Source organism: Eucyclogobius newberryi, unplaced genomic scaffold (genome assembly GCF_026437365.1).
Source record: "Eucyclogobius newberryi isolate DKJ021-1_F unplaced genomic scaffold, fEucNew1.0.hap1 SCAF_21, whole genome shotgun sequence".
In the NCBI taxonomy this organism is placed as follows: Eukaryota; Metazoa; Chordata; class Actinopteri; order Gobiiformes; family Gobiidae; genus Eucyclogobius; species Eucyclogobius newberryi.
In genome coordinates this window covers 27764972-27787468 of record NW_027315846.1, presented here as the reverse complement: position 1 = coordinate 27787468, position 22497 = coordinate 27764972, and the positions used below count along the sequence as shown (strand labels likewise).

The 22497-nt window shown below is 47.1% G+C and overlaps 1 protein-coding gene across 2 annotated transcripts in view; it reads right to left on the bottom strand.

Annotated features, from left to right (window-relative positions):
• rps6ka1 (ribosomal protein S6 kinase a, polypeptide 1) overlaps window positions 1–22497 on the bottom strand; it is a 97386-nt gene that overhangs the window by 19239 nt on the left and 55650 nt on the right. For both annotated transcript variants that reach the window (XM_072457289.1, XM_072457290.1), the window contains 5 exons: window positions 22095–22197; window positions 20178–20308; window positions 11417–11542; window positions 8201–8290; window positions 5262–5420 (listed from right to left, as the gene is read on the bottom strand). In XM_072457289.1, coding sequence (XP_072313390.1) covers window positions 5262–5420; window positions 8201–8290; window positions 11417–11542; window positions 20178–20308; window positions 22095–22197 — 609 coding nt within the window. The remainder of the gene's footprint in view (window positions 1–5261; window positions 5421–8200; window positions 8291–11416; window positions 11543–20177; window positions 20309–22094; window positions 22198–22497) is intronic.

Below are 22497 nucleotides of genomic sequence, written 5' to 3'. Positions count from 1 at the left end.
CGCCTCGGGATCCCCCCTGGACGAGTTTTTTCAATCAATGACATTCGTTTTGTTGACATTCGTTTTGTTGAGAAAATAAATTAAAATGATGTATAACTTGCTTGTATTGACGAAGAAAATAAGAGTGATGATGCAAGAGGATTTTCTAAAGTATTGTTTTCGCCCACGCGCTGGTGGGCGTGAACTAGTTAAAGAAATATACAAGTGCTATTTTCAGGCCGTCAAATAGTTTAAGTAAAATCACAAAGACATGACAGAAATGACAAATCACAAAACAGTTTAAGACATAAAAGAGAAGAGAGCAAAGAAGATCCTTTCAGTCACATGACTAAACGAGATAGGTGTGGGAGTGATCTCACACTCAAGCGACTCATGAGCCCTAAAACTAACAATGCATTTCACTCATTTAAAGCCTCATGTGTCAATCATGTGTCCAAATATGAAAAACCAAAAAGGAGTTTTGTTCGTAGTTATCTACCGACCTCCTGGTCCCTATTCAGAGTTTTTAACAGAGTTTTCTGACTTTATATCAAACTTAGAGTTAGCCTGGGATAAAATAGTTATAGCTGGAGACTTTAATATCCACGTGAACGTGAGTGATGACTCTCTCAGTAATGCCTTCAGCGCCTTGTTAGACAGCATTGGTTTCACTCAAAATGTAAATAAAGCGACTCACAGTCACAAGAACACTCTGGATCTTGTCCTAACGTATGGAACAGAGATTAGTGACCTCATTGTCTTCTCTCAAAACCCTATATTGTCAGATCATTTCCTAATTACCTTTCAGTTTATTCTTAAAGACAGAATAAAGTTATAATGAAAAGGACAATATCTAAAAAAGAAATAATAGAGCCAATATTCAGTGACATGTCATGTGATCATGTCATGTGATCATGTCATGTGATCCTGCTGAGAACAGTTTTAGTCCCAGTGTAAGTGATCAATTTGTCGACTTGACCATGAATTCTCTGAAATCTGCTCTTGATGTTGCAACGCCGTTAAAACAGAAGGTCATTAGGCCAAAGCGCCTCCTCCTGGTACAACCAAGAACTGCGTTCACATAGACAAAGAGTTAGAAAGCTAGAGGGATTATTTCGTCGCCTCCACACAGAGGAATCTCTAAAAGCAGGAAAAGTTGCTCCTGTCCTATCAGCAGGCTCTGTGTGAGGCCCAAACCAGATACTATTCAAATCTAAAAGAAGTCAACAAAAGTAACACTAAATTTCTTTTCAGCACTGTAGCCATGGTAACAAACTGTCACAGCAGTAGAGCCCTCAATCCCAGCTTCTCTCAGCTCTGATGATTTTCTCCTATTTTTTAACAATAAAATAAAAATAATCAGAGATAAATTAGATGAAATTACCCCCGCTATTAGCCCTGATCTAGCCCAAGCTGTAAAACTAGTGTTCCATATAAATCCACCTGTAAACTTAGAAAGGTTCACAGCTGTTGATCAAGCAGAGATAACTTCAGCCATTATGTCCTCTAAAAGCTCAACTTGTGTCCTAGACCCCATTCCAAGCTCCTCAAAGACATTCTCCCCCTAATTATAGACCCTATTCTTAATATAATAAATACTTCAGTAGAAAGTGGCTATGTTCCACATCCTTCAAACATGACGTCATTAAACCTCTTCTGAAAAAGCCTAATCTAGATCCCGACCTATTGGTAAACTACAGACTATTTCAAAACTTCCCTTTGTCTCTAAAATCATTGAAAAAGTTGTAGTAAAACAGCTTTGTCGCCACCTGCAGGACAATCACTTATTTGAGGTTTTCCAGTCAGGGTTCAGAGCCCACCACAGCAGGGTCCAGAGCCCACCACAGCAGGGTCCAGAGCCCACCACAGCAGGGTTCAGAGCCCACCACAGCAGGGTCCAGAGCCCACCACAGCAGGGTTCAGAGCCCACCACAGCATTGAAACTGCACTAGTTAAAGTCACAAACGGTTTGTTATTAGCTGCTGCTGATGGACTGGTCTCAATCCTGGTTCTGACCTCAGCATTTGACACCATCGACCACAACATTCTACTGCAGAGGTTAGAATGTGATGTAGGTGTCAGAGGCCCCGCCCTCAGCTGGTTTGAATCCTATTTATCTGATAGGTACCAATTTGTTAATGTAAACCAGAGCTCCTTAGCTTGTTCTAAAGTAATCTACGGTGTGCCACAGGGTTCAGTACTCGGTCCAGTTCTGTTTACTCTTCATATGCTGCTGTTAGGCAACATGATCAGGTCACATGGCATTAACTTCCACTGCTCTGCAGACGACACTCAGCTGTATTTATCAGTAAAACCTGATCAGAGCGATCAAGTAGACAGACTTAGTGCTTGTGTGAAGGAGATAAAAACCTGGATGACACTTAACTACCTGCTTCTTAACCTTGGAAAAAAACAGGTCATTGTAATGGGCCCTAAGCATCTACGAGACGCTCTATCTGAGCAGATAGTCACACTGGACAATGTCAGTGTAGCCTCCAGTTCTACTGTAAGAAACCTCAGAGTCTTATTTGACCAGGAGCTCTCATATAAAGCTCATATAAATCAAGCTTGTAAAACAGACTATTTCCATTTGCGCAACAAGAGCCAAAATAAGAAGAATCCTGCCTAAAAGTGATGCTGAAAAACGTATCCATGCATTTGTAACGACTAGATTAGACTACTGTAACTCCTGCTCACAGCGTGTCCTAAAAGCTCCATGAAAAGCTTTCAACTGGTTCAAAATGCAGCAGCAAGATTACTAACAGGAACAAAAAGAAGAGAGCACATTACGCCAGTGCTGAAGTCTCTTCACTGGCTCCTGTCCAGTTCATAATCAAATTTAAAATTCTACTCCTGACCTACAAAGCCATAAATGACATGGCCCCATCCTACCTCAAAGATGCTATAGAACCATCTCATCCAAACAGAGCTCTTCGCTCTCAGAATGCTGCCCTTCTGGTGGTCCCAAGAGTCTCTAAAAGCACAGTAGGAGGTAGAGCCTTCTGGTGGTCCCAAGAGTCTCTAAAAGTACAGTAGGAAGTAGAGCGTTTAGCTACCAAGCGCCTGTGTTATGGAATCAGCTCCCGGCCCATGTTAAATATTCTGACAGTCTCTTCATTTAAGTCCAGGCTTAAAACGTTCCTCTTTGAAATGGCTTATGGTCAGGCTAGTTAGGAACAGAAATATAAACCCACAGCTTCAGCTCCGCTGCCCTAGGAGCAACTGTACTGGGGGAAGTATGGCAGCTTGAGCTCTATCCTCTTCTTCTGACTTTTTCTATCAAAAAATATGTATTTTTTAATTCCACTTGCAAACTGTTCACTGCCTTCTTTTTCTCACTCCTGAGGACCTGTGGACCCCAGATGCCCCTCTCCTGGTGAAGTGGTCCCTGCCCCGTGTGGACGGTCCCTCATCTGCCTGAAGAGTGGCTCCAGCTCCAGTCTCCCTCACGTCTGTGAGAGTCGGATCTCTCCTTCACTGTGGAACTCCTCCAGGGTTCTACTTTTTCCCAAAGAGGTTTTTTGTAGTTTTTCCTGGCCGAGAAGGAGGGTCTAAGGACAGAGGACTCTGGGACTTCGTCCCTCGCCACCACAGACATTGTTTGATTCATTTTTCACTGTCGCCCTCAGAGGCAACTGTTGTTGTGATTTTGGGCGTTATAAAAATAAATTGAATTGAATTGAACTACTGTAACGGCCTCCTGCTTGTGCCAGAGTCACAGTCAGGACTAAACATGGACCGGCCTCCTGCTGGTGCCAGAGTCAGGACTAAACATGGACCGGCCTCCTGCTGGTGCCCAGAGTCAGGACTAAACATGGACCGGCCTCCTGCTGGTGCCAGAGTCAGGACTAAACATGGACCGGCCTCCTGCTGGTGCCAGAGTCAGGACTAAACATGGGCCGGCCTCCTGCTGGTGCCCAGAGTCAGGGCTAAACATGGACTTGCCTCCTGCTGGTGCCAAAGTCAGGACTCCTGCTGGTGTGTTTCAGTTTTATGCAGCTAAAATCTGGAACATTCTTCCTGAAAATGAGAGACAGGTTCTACTCTGACAATTCAAATCCAAGATAAAAACAGTTTTGTTTAGCTGTGTTTGTGACTCTCTTTATAGAGAGTCACAAACACAGTGACTCTTCTATCATTATAGAATCATTCACATGTCTGCGTTTGGATAAAACTTTTGGAAAATAATAATTAATCATTCAGATTCTGATCATTATGATTCAGTTCAAAGTTTACATTTCAAACATGACTGAAATATGCCTATAGTAGCACAAGAATATAGATTTAAACAAAATAAGACTTGTTTGAGGATAAAATTATAGCACTTATAAAAGTACGGCCTTTGTGATTTGTCAATTGCATTGTTCAAATTTTAATTTCCTTGTATTTAATCTGCAGCGGCACATTTAATACATGAAATTTGACTTTCATAATCCTTGAAGGGAAATGTGTCCAGATCTTGGAGTAAGTCAGAACCGAGCTCTTTCTGCCTGATCCGGGCCAGTGTGGCCCCAGGAGCCAGATTTCTCAATCCGGCCCCCGTGAGATTTTAGTTTATATCTTTAACTGTCTTATGTGTCTGCACTTGTGTCCTCAATAAAGAATGACATGAATGAAATTATATATTCAGTAGCACATATTTGACAGAAAACTGCTCATAATGATAACCTGCTTTAGGTTGTGGGGAAGAACATGCAAACAGAGGCAGTAAAAGCAGCGTACCCCCTCAGAGTGCAGGTACTCCACAGTCCTGGGGAAGAACATGCAAACAGAGGCAGTGAAAGCAGCGTACCCCCTCAGAGTGCAGGTACTCCACAGTCCTGGGGAAGAACATGCAAACAGAGGCAGTGAAAGCAGCGTACCCCCTCAGAGTGCAGGTACTCCACAGTCCTGGGGAAGAACATGCAAACAGAGGCAGTAAAAGCAGCGTACCCCCTCAGAGTGCAGGTACTCCACAGTCCTGGGGAAGAACATGCAAACAGAGGCAGTAAAAGCAGCGTACCCCCTCAGAGTGCAGGTACTCCACAGTCCTGGGGAAGAACATGCAAACAGAGGCAGTGAAAGCAGCGTACCCCCTCAGAGTGCAGGTACTCCACAGTCCTGGGGAAGAACATGCAAACAGAGGCAGTGAAAGCAGCGTACCCCCTCAGAGTGCAGGTACTCCACAGTCCTGGGGAAGAACATGCAAACAGAGGCAGTAAAAGCAGCGTACCCCCTCAGAGTGCAGGTACTCCACAGTCCTGGGGAAGAACATGCAAACAGAGGCAGTAAAAGCAGCGTACCCCCTCAGAGTGCAGGTACTCCACAGTCCTGCTGATGGTGTGCAGGACGGCGCTGGCCTCTCGCTCCGAGAAGGACTTCTGTTTGAGGATCCGATCCAGCAGCTCGCCTCCTCTCATCAGCTCCGTCACCAGGAACACCTGCTTCCCGTTATCGTACACCTGAGGGCCAAAAATGAGGGACAAGACTGTGAGGGCCAAACCAGGAGAGACAAGACTGCGAGGGCCAAACCAGGAGAGACAAGACTGAGGGCCAAACCAGGAGAGACAAGACTGAGGGCCAAACCAGGAGAGACAAGACTGTGAGGGCCAAACCAGGAGAGACAAAACTGTGAGGGCCAAACATGAGGGACAAGACTGTGAGGGCCAATCATGAGGGACAAGATTGTGAGGGCCAAACCAGGAGAGACAAGACTGTGAGGGCCAAACCAGGACGAACAAGACAAGACTGTGAGGGCCAAACCAGGAGAGACAAGACTGTGAGGGCCAAACCAGGAGAGGCAAGACTGTGAGGGCCAAACCAGGACGAACAAGACTGCGAGGGCCAAACCAAGAGAGACAAGACTGTGAGGGTCAAACCAGGAGAGACAAGACTGTGAGGGTCAAACCAGGAGAGACAAGACTGTGAGGGCCAAACCAGGAGAGACAAGACTGTGAGGGCCAAACCAGGAGGGACAAGACTGTGAGGGCCAAACCAGGAGGGACAAGATGAGACTGTGAGGGCCAAACCAGGAGGAACAAGAGGAGACTGTGAGGGCCAAACCAGGAGGAACAAGAGGAGACTGTGAGGGCCAAACCAGGAGGAACAAGAGGAGACTGTGAGGGCCAAACCAGGAGGAACAAGATGAGACTGTGAGGGCCAAACCAGGAGGAACAACGGACTAGGACTAGAAAGATTCTGCTTCTGACCGTCTTCCCGTTTGCACACGACTGAGAACAGGATCTGGTGAAGGTGCAGATTGAACCAAGAGGAAACCAGGGCAAAACCAGGTCTGACTCAAGACTAAACCAGAACTAAATCTGGACCTTAAATGTCTCAACCAGGACTACAAGCCTCAAAGTCAAAGCCTTAAAACTATAAAAATGAATTTCTCCATCTGTTCCAGACTCTTCCAACTCCCATCCCCAACCCACTGTTTGATGATGGAATAAAACAATCTCATGATCACGCTTTTTCATAAAAGCAAGTCAAAGTGCTCATTTATTCACAAGGACATTCTAAGTGTTGGAGAAACTGTGGCACCAAGAGACAAACACACACTGTCCTGTGGCTCAGACATATTAGACTAAGATGAATAAAGTCCTCCAGTTTTCAAAGCAGAAGTCACATTTCCACCTTATTGAACATCTTTGGTCCTGTGATGTTAAATATTTATTTTTGGGGTGTTTAAATAAAGGGGCCCCTACACAACGATCAAGGACTGGACCCAAATCACAACTGACACTCAAAGAAAGAATTGAGACATTTGAAATTGGATCTTTTTGACAGACTCTGAACAAGATGGAATGTATATGTTGGACAAGTAACGCCATCATATTTACGGATTTGATATGCTTTTAAAACAAGTTATGAAATAAAATGAATACAATTTATTAGACATTTATTAGTGACTAGACTCATTCACTTCTTATATTACAACTAAACATTTTATATTGATCATTTAAATTCTATCCATCCCAAACTGTATTAAATAGTGGCGTATAGAATGTAGTGATGTCATCTGAAACACAACAATACCATTTGTGCGGGGGAGGGGCGATGTGGGAGGGGCGATGTGGGAGGGGCGATGTGGGAGGGGCGATGTGGGAGGGGCGATGAGAGCGGGGTGATGTGGGAGGGGCGATGTGGGCGGGGCGATGTGGGCGGGACAGGCAGGAGGATGAGGGGCGGGCACAAAGGTGTGTTTCCTGCGGTCGGAGGGGAGGGGCGGGCACAGAGGTGTGTTTCCTGCGGTCGGAGGGGAGGGGCGGGCACAGAGGTGTGTTTCCTGCGGTCGGAGGGGAGGGGCGGGCACAGAGGTGTGTTTCCTACGGTCGAAGGGGAGGGGCGGGCACAGATATGTGTTTCCTGCGGTCGGAGGGGAGGGTCGGGCACAGAGGTGTGTTTCCTGCGGTCGGAGGGGAGGGGCGGGCTGCAGAGGTGTGTTTCCTGCGGTCGGAGGGGAGGGGCGGGCACAGAGGTGTGTTTCCTGCGGTCGGAGGGGAGGGGCGGGCACAGAGGTGTGTTTCCTGCGGTCGGAGGGGAGGGGCGGGCACAGAGGTGTGTTTTCTGCGGTCGGAGGGGAGGGGCGGGCTGCAGAGGTGTGTTTCCTGCAGTCGGAGGGGAGGGGCGGGCACAGAGGTGTGTTTCCTGCGGTCGGAGGGGAGGGGCGGGCACAGAGGTGTGTTTCCTGCGGTCGGAGGGGAGGGGCGGGTTGCAGAGGTGTGTTTCCTGCGGTCGGAGGGGAGGGGCGGGCACAGAGGTGTGTTTCCTGCGGTCGGAGGGGAGGGGCGGGCACAGAGGTGTATTTCCTGTGGTCGGAGGGGAAGGGCGGGCACAGAGGTGTGTTTCCTGCGGTCGGAGGGGAGGGGCGGGCACAGAGGTGTGTTTCCTGCGGTCGGAGGGGAGGGGGGGGCACAGAGGTGTGTTTCCTGTGGTCGGAGGGGAGGGGCGGGCTGCAGAGGTGTGTTTCCTGTGGTCGGAGGGGAGGGGCGGGCTGCAGAGGTGTGTTTCCTGCGGTTGGAGGGGAGGGGCGGGCTGTTTTCAGTATTATTCATTCTTCCAGAAGCATGTACTCGCTGACTTCTCGCTGTGTGTTTTTATAGCAAGCTCTGATCAGTGCTGTTAACATACGTAAAGAACTCATGTAATCGTACTTCAAAAACCACTTTGATCCCTGGACTAAACCCAGACTAGACTAGATAGAACTTTGCTCTGTTATGCTGGATAAGAGCGTACTCACGTCCTTGAGTGTGATGATGTTGGGGTGTTGTCCATATCTGAGCAGGATCTCGATCTCTTCTGAAGGGTCTGTGGCTGTCTTATTAATCATCTGACAAACAATGAACGACATGAATACACCATTCATCTATTATACACCATTCATCTGTTATACACCATTCATCTGTTATACACCATTCATCTGTTATAAACCATTCATCTGCCGTAAACCATTCATCTGTTATAAACCATTCATCTGTTATAAACCATGTAAAATAATGGAACATCTTCAACTAGGGCTGGGCAACGATTAACATTTTTAATCGCGATTAATCGCATTTTTACGAGCAAAATTCAAAATGAATTCAAAATAAGTGTAAAGTGCATCAGCATTTTTATTCAGTAGTAGTTAAATAAAATATTAAGTATTTACTTGCCACAAAATCCTGAGCCACAATCATTAAAGATGAACAGGCCACTTCAGAGGTAATATCAGAAACATTGTAATCTCATGAAACATTAGACACTCAAAACACATTTTAGGAGCAGCATAACCAGTCTAGTACCAAATGTCCCTAAACCAGAAAACACTTCAGTACAGTTTGTACATTCTTAGAACTTGACACTAAAGCGCCATAACATTAGTTGTGCAAACAAACACTTAACCAGTGAAATACAAATAAATACATTGTGTGCATTTTAACTTGTAATCAAATTAACTTGTAAAACAATGTAATCAAACACAAAACTAAAGCTTATTGCCACTGCCAGGGCATTGAAAAGAACCAGAAAAGTTTGTAGATTCCTAAAACTGGGTGTTTTTTTACTCCTCTGCACTAAGCCAGTTGCTAAGGCACCAGATTATTCACGTTTTCAGATGATAAAGACGCGCCCCGGCAGGACCTGCTCACGCAGTGAGCAGTTACCTTTCAGAGACCAGTTCAGAAATGCACCTTCACCGTGGCAAGTGCCACTCTCTTGTCATTTTCGCAACAAAGTCTGTTCCTTTTCTTAATTTTTACGTCCAGCATCCTCGAAAAGGATTGCTTCAAAGATAGTATGTTATAGTATAGTAGTTATAGAAAAGGACAAGGGAAATGGCCCCAGAGGCTGACCTTTTGGCCCTTTTGGGACCAGGCTGGTGCCAAGACTTAGCCCTAAAAGGAGGGCTTTGAATCAGGGTAAACTCTGGGGCCTGTTCCCTATTCCTTTTGGATCTTTTGGGGCCAGGCTGGTGCCAAAACCTAGCCCAGAAAGGAGGGCTTTGATACAGGCTCGACTCAAGGGCCTTTTCCGTGGTCCTTTTGGCCCTTTTGGGGCCAGGCCGGTGCAAAGACTGTGCGAGGCAAGTTTAGTTTATGTATACGTTTGTATGTAAATCTACACAGTGTTGATATTTTGTTATAAATGTGTAATTTTATGTTTCACGGATTAATAATTTGGTTGTTTAAATAAGCTAAATTAATTTGATTACGTTTGTTTTATTTGTAGAATGTATTTGTAGTCTTTTGCCTGCTCTGACGTAAATGTGTTACTGTCACTTTAAGAGAGACAGGACAAAGGAACACGCCAGGAAGGAGCGCAGGAGACAGCGCAAAATACAGTCAAATCGTATTCTATTTTTTGAGAATAGCTGTATTTGATTACTCCTGTAAGAAGTGTCACAAAACTGTGGATGAAACTTTGTTAACTATTTTTTACATCGGAGTCCCGTGGGAGTTATTTCTCATCAATTAAAGTACACGAGTAATACCATCGGCAAAAACAAGACCTCTGCCACACAAATACTTTGCCCAGAAGGGTGGTCTTTGATTCAGTCTAAAATATGAAGAAAGAAATCACAGGACATACATCACGACGTCACAAGTCGACTACTGAGCACCAAATTCCCTGCAGACAAGCGGGGCGTGTCACGAATCATATGAGTCTGATGTGTGTCTTGACCTTCGCTGAACCCCTGGGGTTCGATCGAACCCAGGTTAAGAACCACTGTTCTAATGTACACGCGCTCAAATTCGGCATCGGGCGCGATTCGGTTTTGTAGAGGCTTTAGAACTGGTGCGGACCAGGGGAATCCGACCTGCGTTAACGCGTGTTAAAATAATTGATCGCGTTAAATAAATGATGCGTTAACGCGATAATAACGCATTAACTTGCCCAGCCCTATCTTCAACATGTGTCTGTCCTCATATGGTCTTTCTACCATTGTTGATGTAAAGCTAGTCCTCCTGCTGGTGCCAGAGTCAGTACTAAACATGGGCCGGCCTCCTGCTGGTGCCAGAGTCAGTACTAAACATGGAGCGGCCTCCTGCTGGTGCCAGAGTCAGGACTAAACATGGAGCGGCCTCCTGCTAGTGCCAGAGTAAGGACTAAACATGGAGCGGCCTCCTGCTGGTGCCCAGAGTCAGGACTAAACATGGACAGGCCTCCTGCTGGTGCCCAGAGTAAGGACTAAACATGGAGTGGCCTCCTGCTGGTGCCAGAGTCAGGACTAAACATGGACCGGCCTCCTGCTGGTGCCAGAGTCAGGACTAAACATGGACAAGCCTCCTGCTGGTGCCCAGAGTCAGGGCTAAACATGGACCGGCCTCCTGCTGGTGCCAGAGTCAGGACTAAACATGGACCGGCCTCCTGCTGGTGCCAGAGTCAGGACTAAACATGGACCGGCCTCCTGCTGGTGCCAGAGTCAGGACTAAACATGGACCGGCCTCCTGCTGGTGCCAGAGTCAGAACTAAACATGGACCGGCCTCCTGCTGGTGCCAGAGTCAGGACTAAACATGGACCGGCCTCCTGCTGGTGCCAGAGTCAGGACTAAACATGGACCGGCCTCCTGCTGGTGCCAGAGTCAGGACTAAACATGGACCGGCCTCCTGCTGGTGCCAGAGTCAGGACTAAACATGGACCGGCCTCCTGCTGGTGCCAGAGTCAAGACTAAACATGGACCGGCCTCCTGCTGGTGCCAGAGTCAGGACTAAACATGGACCGGCCTCCTGCTGGTGCCAGAGTCAGAACTAAACATGGACCGGCCTCCTGCTGGTGCCAGAGTCAGGACTAAACATGGACCGGCCTCCTGCTGGTGCCATATGACTGAAAGGATTCTCTTTTAGGTCTTAAACTGTGAAGCAGTTTCATTTGCCTTGTGCTGTTCAAATAAACTTGCCCTTTGTTCAGTTTGTGGTCTTCCTCAGTATTCCTGCTTTATCCGAGTGTAATGAATGAGTGAATTATGTGTCGTACCTTGACCGCATACTCTGTGTTTGTGGCTTTGTGGACGCAGCGTTTGCAGACAGAGAAGGAACCCATCCCGATGTCCTCCTTCAGGATGTAACCGTCACTGAACAGGAGGTTCTTCCCATGGAGCTGCTGCAACAACAGACCAACCACAGTCAGAACAACCACACCAGACCAATCACACCAACCACACCAACCACAGTCAGAACAACCACAGTCAGAACAACCACAGTCAGAACAACCACACCAGACCAATCACACCAACCACACCAACCACAGTCAGAACAACCACAGTCAGACCAACCACACCAGACCAACCACACCAGACCAACCACACCAGACCAACCACACCAGACCAACCACACCAACCATACCACACCAGACCAACCACACCACCAACACAACACCACACCAACCACACCAGACCAACCACACCACACCAATCACACCACACCAATCACACCACACCAACCACACCACACCAATCACACCAGACCAATCACACCAGACCAACCACACCAGACCAACCACACCAGACCAACCACACCAGACCAACCACACCAGACCAACCACACCAGACCAACCACACCAGACCAACCACACCAGACCAACCACACCAGACCAACCACACCACCAACACAACACCACACCAACCACACCAGACCAACCACACCACACCAATCACACCACACCAATCACACCACACCAACCACACCACACCAAGCACAGTCAGAACAACCATACCAGACCAACCACACCACACCAAACCAGACCCACTACACCACACCCACTACACCAGACCCACTACACCAACCACACAAGACCAACCACACAAGACCAACCACACAAGACCAACCACACCACACCAACCACACCAGACCAACCACACCAGACCCACTACACCAACCACACAAGACCAACCACACAAGACCAACCACACAAGACCAACCACACCAGAACAACCACACCAGACCAACCACACCAGACCAACCACACCAGACCAACCACACCAGACCAACCACACAAGACCAACCACACAAGACCAACCACACAAGACCAACCACACAAGACCAACCACACAAGACCAACCACACCAGACCAACCACACCAGACCAACCACACCAGACCAACCACACCACACCAACCACACCAGACCAACCACACCACACCACACCAGAACAACCACACCAGACCAACCACACCAGACCAACCACACCAGAACAACCACACCAGAACAACCACACCAGAACAACCACACCAGACCAACCACACCAGACCAACCACACTAACCACACCAGACCAACCACACCACACCACACCAGAACAACCACACCAGACCAACCACACCACACCAACCACACCACACCAACCACACCAGACCAACCACACCAGACCAACCACACCAGACCACACCAGAACAACCACACCAGACCAACCACACCACACCAGAACAACCACACCAGACCAACCACACCAGACCAACCACACCACACCACACCAGAACAACCACACCACACCACACCAGAACAACCACACCAGACCAACCACACCACACTAACCACACCAGACCAACCACACCAGACCAACCACACCAGACCAACCACACCACACCAACCACACCAGACCAACCACACCACACCACACCAGAACAACCACACCAGACCAACCACACCAGACCAACCACACCAGAACAACCACACCAGACCAACCACACCAGACCAACCACACTAACCACACCAGACCAACCACACCACACCACACCAGAACAACCACACCAGACCAACCACACCACACCAACCACACCAGACCAACCACACCAGACCAACCACACCAGACCACACCAGAACAACCACACCAGACCAACCACACCAGACCAACCACACCACACCACACCAGAACAACCACACCAGACCAACCACACCAGAACAACCACACCAGAACAACCACACCAGACCAACCACACCAGATCAACCACACCAGACCAACCACACTAACCACACCAGACCAACCACACCACACCACACCAGAACAACCACACCAGACCAACCACACCACACCAACCACACCAGACCCACCACACCAGACCACACAAGACCAACCACACAAGACCAACCACACAAGACCAACCACACCAGAACAACCACACCAGACCAACCACACCAGACCAACCACACCAGACCAACCACACCAGACCAACCACACCAGACCAACCACACCAGACCCACTACACCAACCACACAAGACCAACCACACAAGACCAACCACACAAGACCAACCACACAAGACCAACCACACCAGACCAACCACACCAGACCAACCACACCAGACCAACCACACCACACCAACCACACCAGACCAACCACACCACACCACACCAGAACAACCACACCAGACCAACCACACCAGACCAACCACACCAGAACAACCACACCAGAACAACCACACCAGACCAACCACACCAGACCAACCACACTAACCACACCAGACCAACCACACCACACCACACCAGAACAACCACACCAGACCAACCACACCACACCAACCACACCAGACCAACCACACCAGACCAACCACACCAGACCACACCAGAACAACCACACCAGACCAACCACACCAGACCAACCACACCACACCAGAACAACCACACCAGACCAACCACACCAGACCAACCACACCACACCACACCAGAACAACCACACCACACCACACCAGAACAACCACACCAGACCAACCACACCACACTAACCACACCAGACCAACCACACCAGACCAACCACACCAGACCAACCACACCAGAACAACCACACCAGACCAACCACACCAGACCAACCACACCAGAACAACCACACAAGACCAACCACACCAGACCAACCACACTAACCACACCAGACCAACCACACCACACCACACCAGAACAACCACACCAGACCAACCACACCACACCAACCACACCAGACCAACCACACCAGACCAACCACACCAGACCACACCAGAACAACCACACCAGAACAACCACACCAGACCAACCACACCACACCACACCAGAACAACCACACCAGACCAACCACACCAGACCAACCACACCAGAACAACCACACCAGAACAACCACACCAGACCAACCACACCAGACCAACCACACCAGACCAACCACACTAACCACACCAGACCAACCACACCACACCAGAACAACCACACCAGACCAACCACACCACACCAACCACACCAGACCAACCACACCAGACCAACCACACCAGACCAACCACACCAGACCAACCACACCAGACCAACCACACCAGACCAACCACACCACACCAGAACAACCACACCAGACCAACCACACCAGACCAACCACACCACACCACACCACACCAGAACAACCACACCAGACCAACCACACCACACTAACCACACCAGACCAACCACACCAGACCAACCACACCAGACCAACCACACCAGACCAACCACACCACACCAACCACACCAGACCAACCACACCACACCACACCACACCAGAACAACCACACCAGACCAACCACACCAGACCAACCACACCAGAACAACCACACCAGACCAACCACACCAGACCAACCACACCAGACCAACCACACTAACCACACCAGACCAACCACACCACACCACACCACACCAGAACAACCACACCAGACCAACCACACCACACCAACCACACCAGACCAACCACACCAGACCAACCACACCAGACCACACCAGAACAACCACACCAGACCAACCACACCAGACCAACCACACCACACCAGAACAACCACACCAGACCAACCACACCAGACCAACCACACCACACCACACCAGAACAACCACACCAGACCAACCACACCACACCAACCACACCAGACCAACCACACCACACCACACCACACCAGACCAACCACACCAGACCAACCACACCAGACCAACCACACCAGACCAACCACACTAACCACACCAGACCAACCACACCACACCACACCAGAACAACCACACCAGACCAACCACACCACACTAACCACACCAGACCAACCACACCACACCACACCAGAACAACCACACCAGACCAACCACACCAGACCAACCACACCACACCACACCAGAACAACCACACCAGACCAACCACACCACACTAACCACACCAGACCAACCACACCAGACCAACCACACCACACCAGAACAACCACACCAGACCAACCACACCACACCAGAACAACCACACCAGACCAACCACACCGGACCAACCACACCGGACCAACCACACAGGACCAACCACACCACACCAACCACACCACACCAGACCAACCACACAGGACCAACCACACAGGACCAACCACAGTCAGACCATTTCATCCCTTCATCGTGCCTCCTGTGAAGCTCCATGGATTTAAACTAGCTTTCAACTTAACAAATATTCATGGTGTTCATAATAGCGTCTATACAGAAGTCACCCTGCAGAGGACTCAAGAGTCAACACCTTATCTTCAGTTCCAGGATAATACAGGACTCAAACATGCACAAATCCATCAACACATGCGATGCAAACCCGGGAACAACAATGGCGATGGAACAATGGAAAGATCCCAATAACACAAGTGGAGAAGTGTGTGTTCCTGCTGCATGTAACAGTGCAGGAAGTATCAGACAGGAAGTATCAGACAGGAAGTATCAGACAGGGAAGTATCAGACAGGAAGTATCAGACAGGAAGTATCAGACAGGAAGTTTCAGACAGGGAAGTATCAGACAGGGAAGTATCAGACAGGAAGTATCAGACAGGAAGTTTCAGACAGGAAGTTTCAGACAGGGAAGTATCAGACAGGGAAGTATCAGACAGGAAGTATCAGACAGGAAGTATCAGACAGGAAGTATAAGACAGGAAGTATTAGACAGGGAAGTATTAGACAGGGAAGTATTAGACAGGAAGTATCAGACAGGAAGTATCAGACAGGAAGTAGCAGACAGGAAGTAGCAGACAGGGAAGTATTAGACAGGAAGTATCAGACAGGTATTCGGAAATCACTGGTTATAGATCAGAAAAGATGAAAAGCTCCACTTCCTCCAGTGTGGACTGCACATGTGCAGGACAATACACAAAACAAACAGAATTTAAATTACATAAAAACATACTCCAACTAAAAAAAATCACAGGTGGGTGAAATAAACATAAATACAAAAGAAAAACACTGTACTATTCAATTAAAAATAAAAACCATTTGGTCCAAAGTCTGTCAAATGAGTCGGACTGTCATTTTCTCAATTTGCCTAATGTCTGTCCCTCTCTCAGTCCAGTCCTTGATCGTTGGTGACATTTGGTCCTTCCATTTATTTTTTTTATGGCTTTTTTTCCTGCTGCCAAAAATATGTTCCAAAGGTATCAATATATTGTGTCCATGGCAGGAGTTCTGAAGCCCAAAGACATTGGGTCGGGACGAGGATGTTAAAAACAGTCCCAGGACAGTCAGTGTCTCACACAGTCTGCATTTCCTTGTGAATAACTTTGACATGGGGTTATGAACAAAGTGGCAGACTTTTCCAACATCTTATGGTTCTCCACTGAGATGTTCACACATTTCCCATTCTTCAGTCAAATTGGAACTTCCTAGATATAATCAGAGTGGCTCCCTGAATAATCAATGCATGTATATTTTTTGATATTATTCCCCTTGGAAGCTTTGATTTGTAAGCTTTAACAAACAATCCAATCAAAGGTGGTCATTCCTTTAACATTTTGGTTATAATAACTCCTTATGTGTAAAAACCTAAAATCTATCTCCAAGTCAAAGGATTCTTTCAACATTTCAAAGCTTTTCATGTGATTTCCCTTTACGATCTGATGAAAAAGTGTTTACCTTTTTGATATCCAGACGTTATAACTCAAATCTGTCCTGTTATGTTCAAAACGGCTCCTTCCATGTTGTAAGCACAGACTTTACACTGGCTAACACCAGCTCTGATCTGAGCTAAACCCCACCTCCTTTTACTTTTGAAACTTTTGAACCAGATACGTGTTTTTTTTCCTTTCCATACAAATCTTTAGATGAGTTATTATTATGTTTTATTCCACCCGTCAAACAGCCAGTTGGAGATAGAAATGGGCAGGATCTGGAATAGGTAAAGAAACCTGGGCAAAACATTCATTTTTATCATTTCAATCCTTTTACTTAGACTTGAGTCTATTTTTCAAATTATTTTTTTTATATTAGGAAAAAGAGGGATATAATTTTTCTGCATAAATGTTGATGTAGGACCACACCCAAATATCTCAGTGATTCCATTTGCCCCTTAAATGTGTAGGTCTTTCTGAGGGGCAAATGAGGTCCCCAAAAAGAGAATTTGAGCTTTTTGTATATTTCGTTCCAGAAATCAGATATTTCTTTTGAATAAATTGTATCACTTTGGGGACAGAAATGTCTGTTTAGGTCAAATATAACGGAACATCGTCTTCGTAGCAGACAATTTTATGCTCCATCCCATTGATTGTAACACCATTCATTGTTTTTGATTGTATAATATGTTGGGCTCGTGGTTCCAAGTACTAAGCAAACGGGAGTGGGGACCAGGCACTGCCCTGTCCCACCCCCCTTTTCCAGAGTCAGCGGGTCTGTCAGGTGACCATTGATTTGAATTCTTGTCGTTGGACAATAATGGAAATCATTTTTACATTCAAGTCATCTATTTGGAATTTGTTTAGCACTTAAAATAAATAAGGCCAGCTCTGTTTTGTTCTTTTTGTACATGTTTGATATGTGTAAAGCTCGTCTTATGTTGTTTAGTTGTGTTTGTATTTGTCTCATTGTGTGTGAGGATCGTCTTTTGTCGTCTTGTGTTTGTCGTTTGTCATGAATCCTGTCTGATCTTTGTGGATTCAGTTCGGGAGGATTTGTTCCATTCTTTTGGACATAATTTAGGTGTATAAACGATAGTCCACATTCAGAATAGAAATGGATCTACTCTTGATTGCACTTTGTTTTTCCAACAATATTATTTCAGCTCCTAATGTTTTTTATTTGCTCCCCTGACATAACGGGCAAATTAAGGGTGTCCAGAACATTTTAGAAAGGATTCAAAAGCTGAGGACTCCTAGACACTGTGCAGAAGACTTGACTCCCAAATTCACTGGCATTTTTAACACCTCCTAGAGTCATGCCACGTCCCAGCTTCAAGTCGTCCATCATTGTCTCTGTCCCCAAGAAGCCCCGGATCACTGGACTTCATGACTACAGACCTGTGGCGCTGACGTCTGTCATGAAGTCATTTGAGCGCCTGGTCCACCCCCACCTCAAGTCCTTCACCTCCCTGCTGCTGGACCCCCTGCTGCTGGACCCCCTGCTGGACCCCCTGCTGGACCCCCTGCTGGACCCTCTGCTGGACCCCCTGCTGGACCCTCGGCTGGACCCTCTGCTGGACCCCCTGCAGTTTGCCTCCAAAGCCAACAGGTCTGGGGAAGAATGTCTCAGACATGCGGTCTATCAGCACAGGTGCTCCACAGGGCTGTGTACTTTCTCCTCTGCTCTTCTCCCTGTGACAAACTGCTGCACATCCAGCCTCGACTCCGTAAAACTAATCAAGTTTGTGGACGACACCACCCTCATCACCATGACGACACCACCCTCATCACCATGACGACACCACCCTCATCACCATGACGACACCACCATGACGACACCACCCTCATCGGGCTCATCTCAGACAGGGAGTTTGAATCCTGACTCCTGATGATTTACTGCATGTCCTCCCTTCTCTCTCATCCCCCATTTCACGCTGTCCTTTTCAGTCTCATAAAAACTACGGGCAACTAAATACTTTTTAAAAGGTGCTACTGCCCCCTGGTGGAGCATAAACATACACCAGTGTAAAAACCTCTGGGATTTTGCAGGTCAAAATGTGATTTAAAACAAACTTCTGCAGCTGTGGAGCAATAGCAATAGCATCTGTTTAGCTCGTCACCATGACGCGCTTTTGTTTAGTCTGAACACGTTTAAGTGAGAGTAAAAACTACAGGAGCTTCAGTGTTTATTTTTTCTATGGAGAGAAAAGAACTCGTGAGCAATGCAGGTCCTTATGTCTGAAAATCAAACGTTCACCGTAAATGTCACTTTTCTATGTCAAAAGTCTGGTATACGTATGATAACAATAATTATTTGGATTTGGTTCAATTTGGCTCAAAACTCTGACCAAACACCCGTCACCCTGATGTCAAATAGATGGGAAAGAGTGTCCGGAGTGTGGGCCAGTGTCAGTGTCTGCCAGTGTGGGCCAGTGTGGGCCAGTATTGGCCAGTATTGGCCAGTATTGGCCAGTATTGGCCAGTATGGTATGGGCCAGTGTCTGCCAGTGTGGGCTAGTGTGGGCTAGTGTGGGCTAGTGTGGGCCAGTGTGGGCCAGTGTGGGCTAGTGTGGGCTAGTGTGGGCTAGTGTGGGCCAGTGCGGGCCAGTTTGGGCCAATAGATTTGGTTTTCTGTCTGGCGGATCACTCAGCACAGACAAAATGTATGATTCATGTCAGCAGAACTGTTAAATTGAATGAAAAGAAATGAAGGTTTTGTGATTTCTGTCATGTCTGTTTGAATTCCCTTGTGTATGAAATGTGCTCAACAAATAAACTTGCCTTGCCTCATAACAAGGGAAAACTGTTATAACATGGTTGATCTCATGAAAAATAGATTTGACATAATATTTCTATAAATACGTTGGTAATGAAAACATTTGATTGATGTTTCTTGAGTTCATTTGACTTCAGGTGTTCTCCAGGATGATCTCACCTGGACTACTGGGTGTGGAGTGGGCTTCAATGGCTCGGAAAAGCCTTCCTCGTCCAACAAACTGGACGCCACAAAACTGAAGCCTCTGAAGAGCTGGTGGGCTCCAGCGCTGGGGGGAATCCCGGGGGAGTCTGGAAAAACAGGCAAAGATTCAGCTCACAGAAAACATGAAAAATAAGCCTCAGACCACAAGGGACGTCACCATGTAAAGTGTTAATGTTACAGTCTGAGTGAGAGGAAACATTACAATATTAATCAGGATTATTTACATCAGGACAAAAAACAGTCGAATCTGTAGTTCTCCTGTATATTTCAAAAAAACAATGGGAAAGGGAAGGTCATCTTGTTTTGACAAACAAAGAGGTCAAATGTGTCTATGTCCCACTGGAGAACCACAAAATCACATGTTTGGAGGACATTTTGTTGGAAAAATGTATTAAATGGGTTTTAATTCTTGATGTTGGACCATCGTAAAGATCCCTATTATGTCTTATTACATAATCTATTTGAAATGTGTTTAGCACTTTAAATAAATAAGTCCAGCTACAGAGTCAAAATCCTTCTCAGCGTCCAAACTTACTATAACATCTTTGTTTAGTTGTGTTTGAGGATCGTCTTATGTCGTCTTGTGTTTGTCGTTTGTCATGAATCCTGTCTGATCTTTGTGGATTCAGTTTGGGAGGATTTGTTCCATTCTTTTGGACATAATTGAGGTGAATAAACGATAGTCCACATTCAGAATAGAAATAGTCTCTATGAGGCACAGTCCAGTCGCTCCTTCTCTTCTTTTGGTCTCAGGGACATGATGGACTCTTTCACACGAGAAGGGGAGGAGTTTTATTAAGTGCCAGTTAAAAGTTGAACCCTTGCAGCCTTCATGACACGTTCCTTCACACGATCTTTAAGAAACATCATTATCAGGCCTCGTGGTTTATCAGCTGCTGTGCTCTTTCTATAGTGACAGGAGAGACTTTAACTCCTGAGTCGTCAAGGAGAGGAGGAGGTGGTGGAGAAGGAGAAGGAGGAGGAAGAAGAGGAGGAGGAGGAGGAGGAAGAAGAGGAGGAGGAGGAGGAGGAGGAGGAGGAGGAGGAGGAGGAGGAAGAAGAAGAAGAAGAGGAGGAGGAGGAAGAAGAGGAGGAGGAGGAGGAAGAAGAAGAAGAGGAGGAGGAAGAAGAAGAAGAGGAGGAGGAGGAGGAAGAAGAGGAGGAGGAAGAAGAAGAAGAAGAGGAGGAGGAGGAGGAGGAAGAAGAGGAGGAGGAGGAGGAAGAAGAGGAGGAGGAGGAGGAGGAAGAAGAAGAAGAGGAGGAGGAGGAGGAGGAAGAAGAAGAAGAGGAGGAGGAGGAGGAGGAGGAGGAAGAAGAAGAGGAGGAAGAGGAAGAGGAAGAGGAAGAGGAAGAGGAAGAGGAAGAGGAAGAGGAAGAGGAGGAGGAGGAGGAGGAGGAGGAGGAGGAGGAGGAGGAGGAGGAGGAGGAGGAGGAGGAGGAGGAAGAAGAAGAAGGAGGAGGAAGAGGAAGAGGAAGAGGAAGAGGAAGAGGAAGAGGAGGAGGAGGAGGAGGAGGAGGAGGAGGAGGAGGAGGAGGAGGAGGAGGAGGAGGAGGAGGAGGAGGAGGAGAAGGAGAAGGAGAAGGAGAAGGAGAAGGAGAAGGAGAAGGAGAAGGAGAAGGAGAAGGAGAAGGAGAAGGAGAAGGAGAAGAAGAAGAAGAAGAAGAAGAAGAAGAAGAAGAAGAAGCTCCTCCTCCTCGAAGATTGAAGATTCGAAGAGATGCGAAGATTTAAAATCTACACCAGAACAAAATCAAGTGCTAAACGCAGCAAAGTTCTAAACTACAGGCTAGAAATAAAACCCACTGGAGTCACAGAGACAGATTTGCACCTGGAAACAATGAACGTTCCAGTGATTGGTCTTGACCTCTGACCTTTGGGGGTGCGTGAGGTGAACTCGGAGTCGAAGTAGAAAGTGTCGTCTGGACGTGCCACGGCCGGTCTGAACGGAGGCTTCAGCTCACGCCGGAACAGTTTCTGCACAAGAGAAAAGCTTTTATTCAGCTGCAGGAGACGTACGATATGATCCAAATATAGAATAGTTTTGTTCATCATTAAACTCCAACACAAGTTTAAACTGTTTTTGAAATGTTTTTGATATGTCTTATAAGTTGAGCAGTTTAAAAGTGAATTAAATCGTTTCTAAGGAGATATTTGAGATAAGCACATCTGCATATTCTCTGAGCTCTGGAAAATCAGCTGATTAAAGACAATAAAACGTACAATGACACGGCTCAAATGATTAGTTCAAGACAAGGACGTGTTTAAACATGCAAA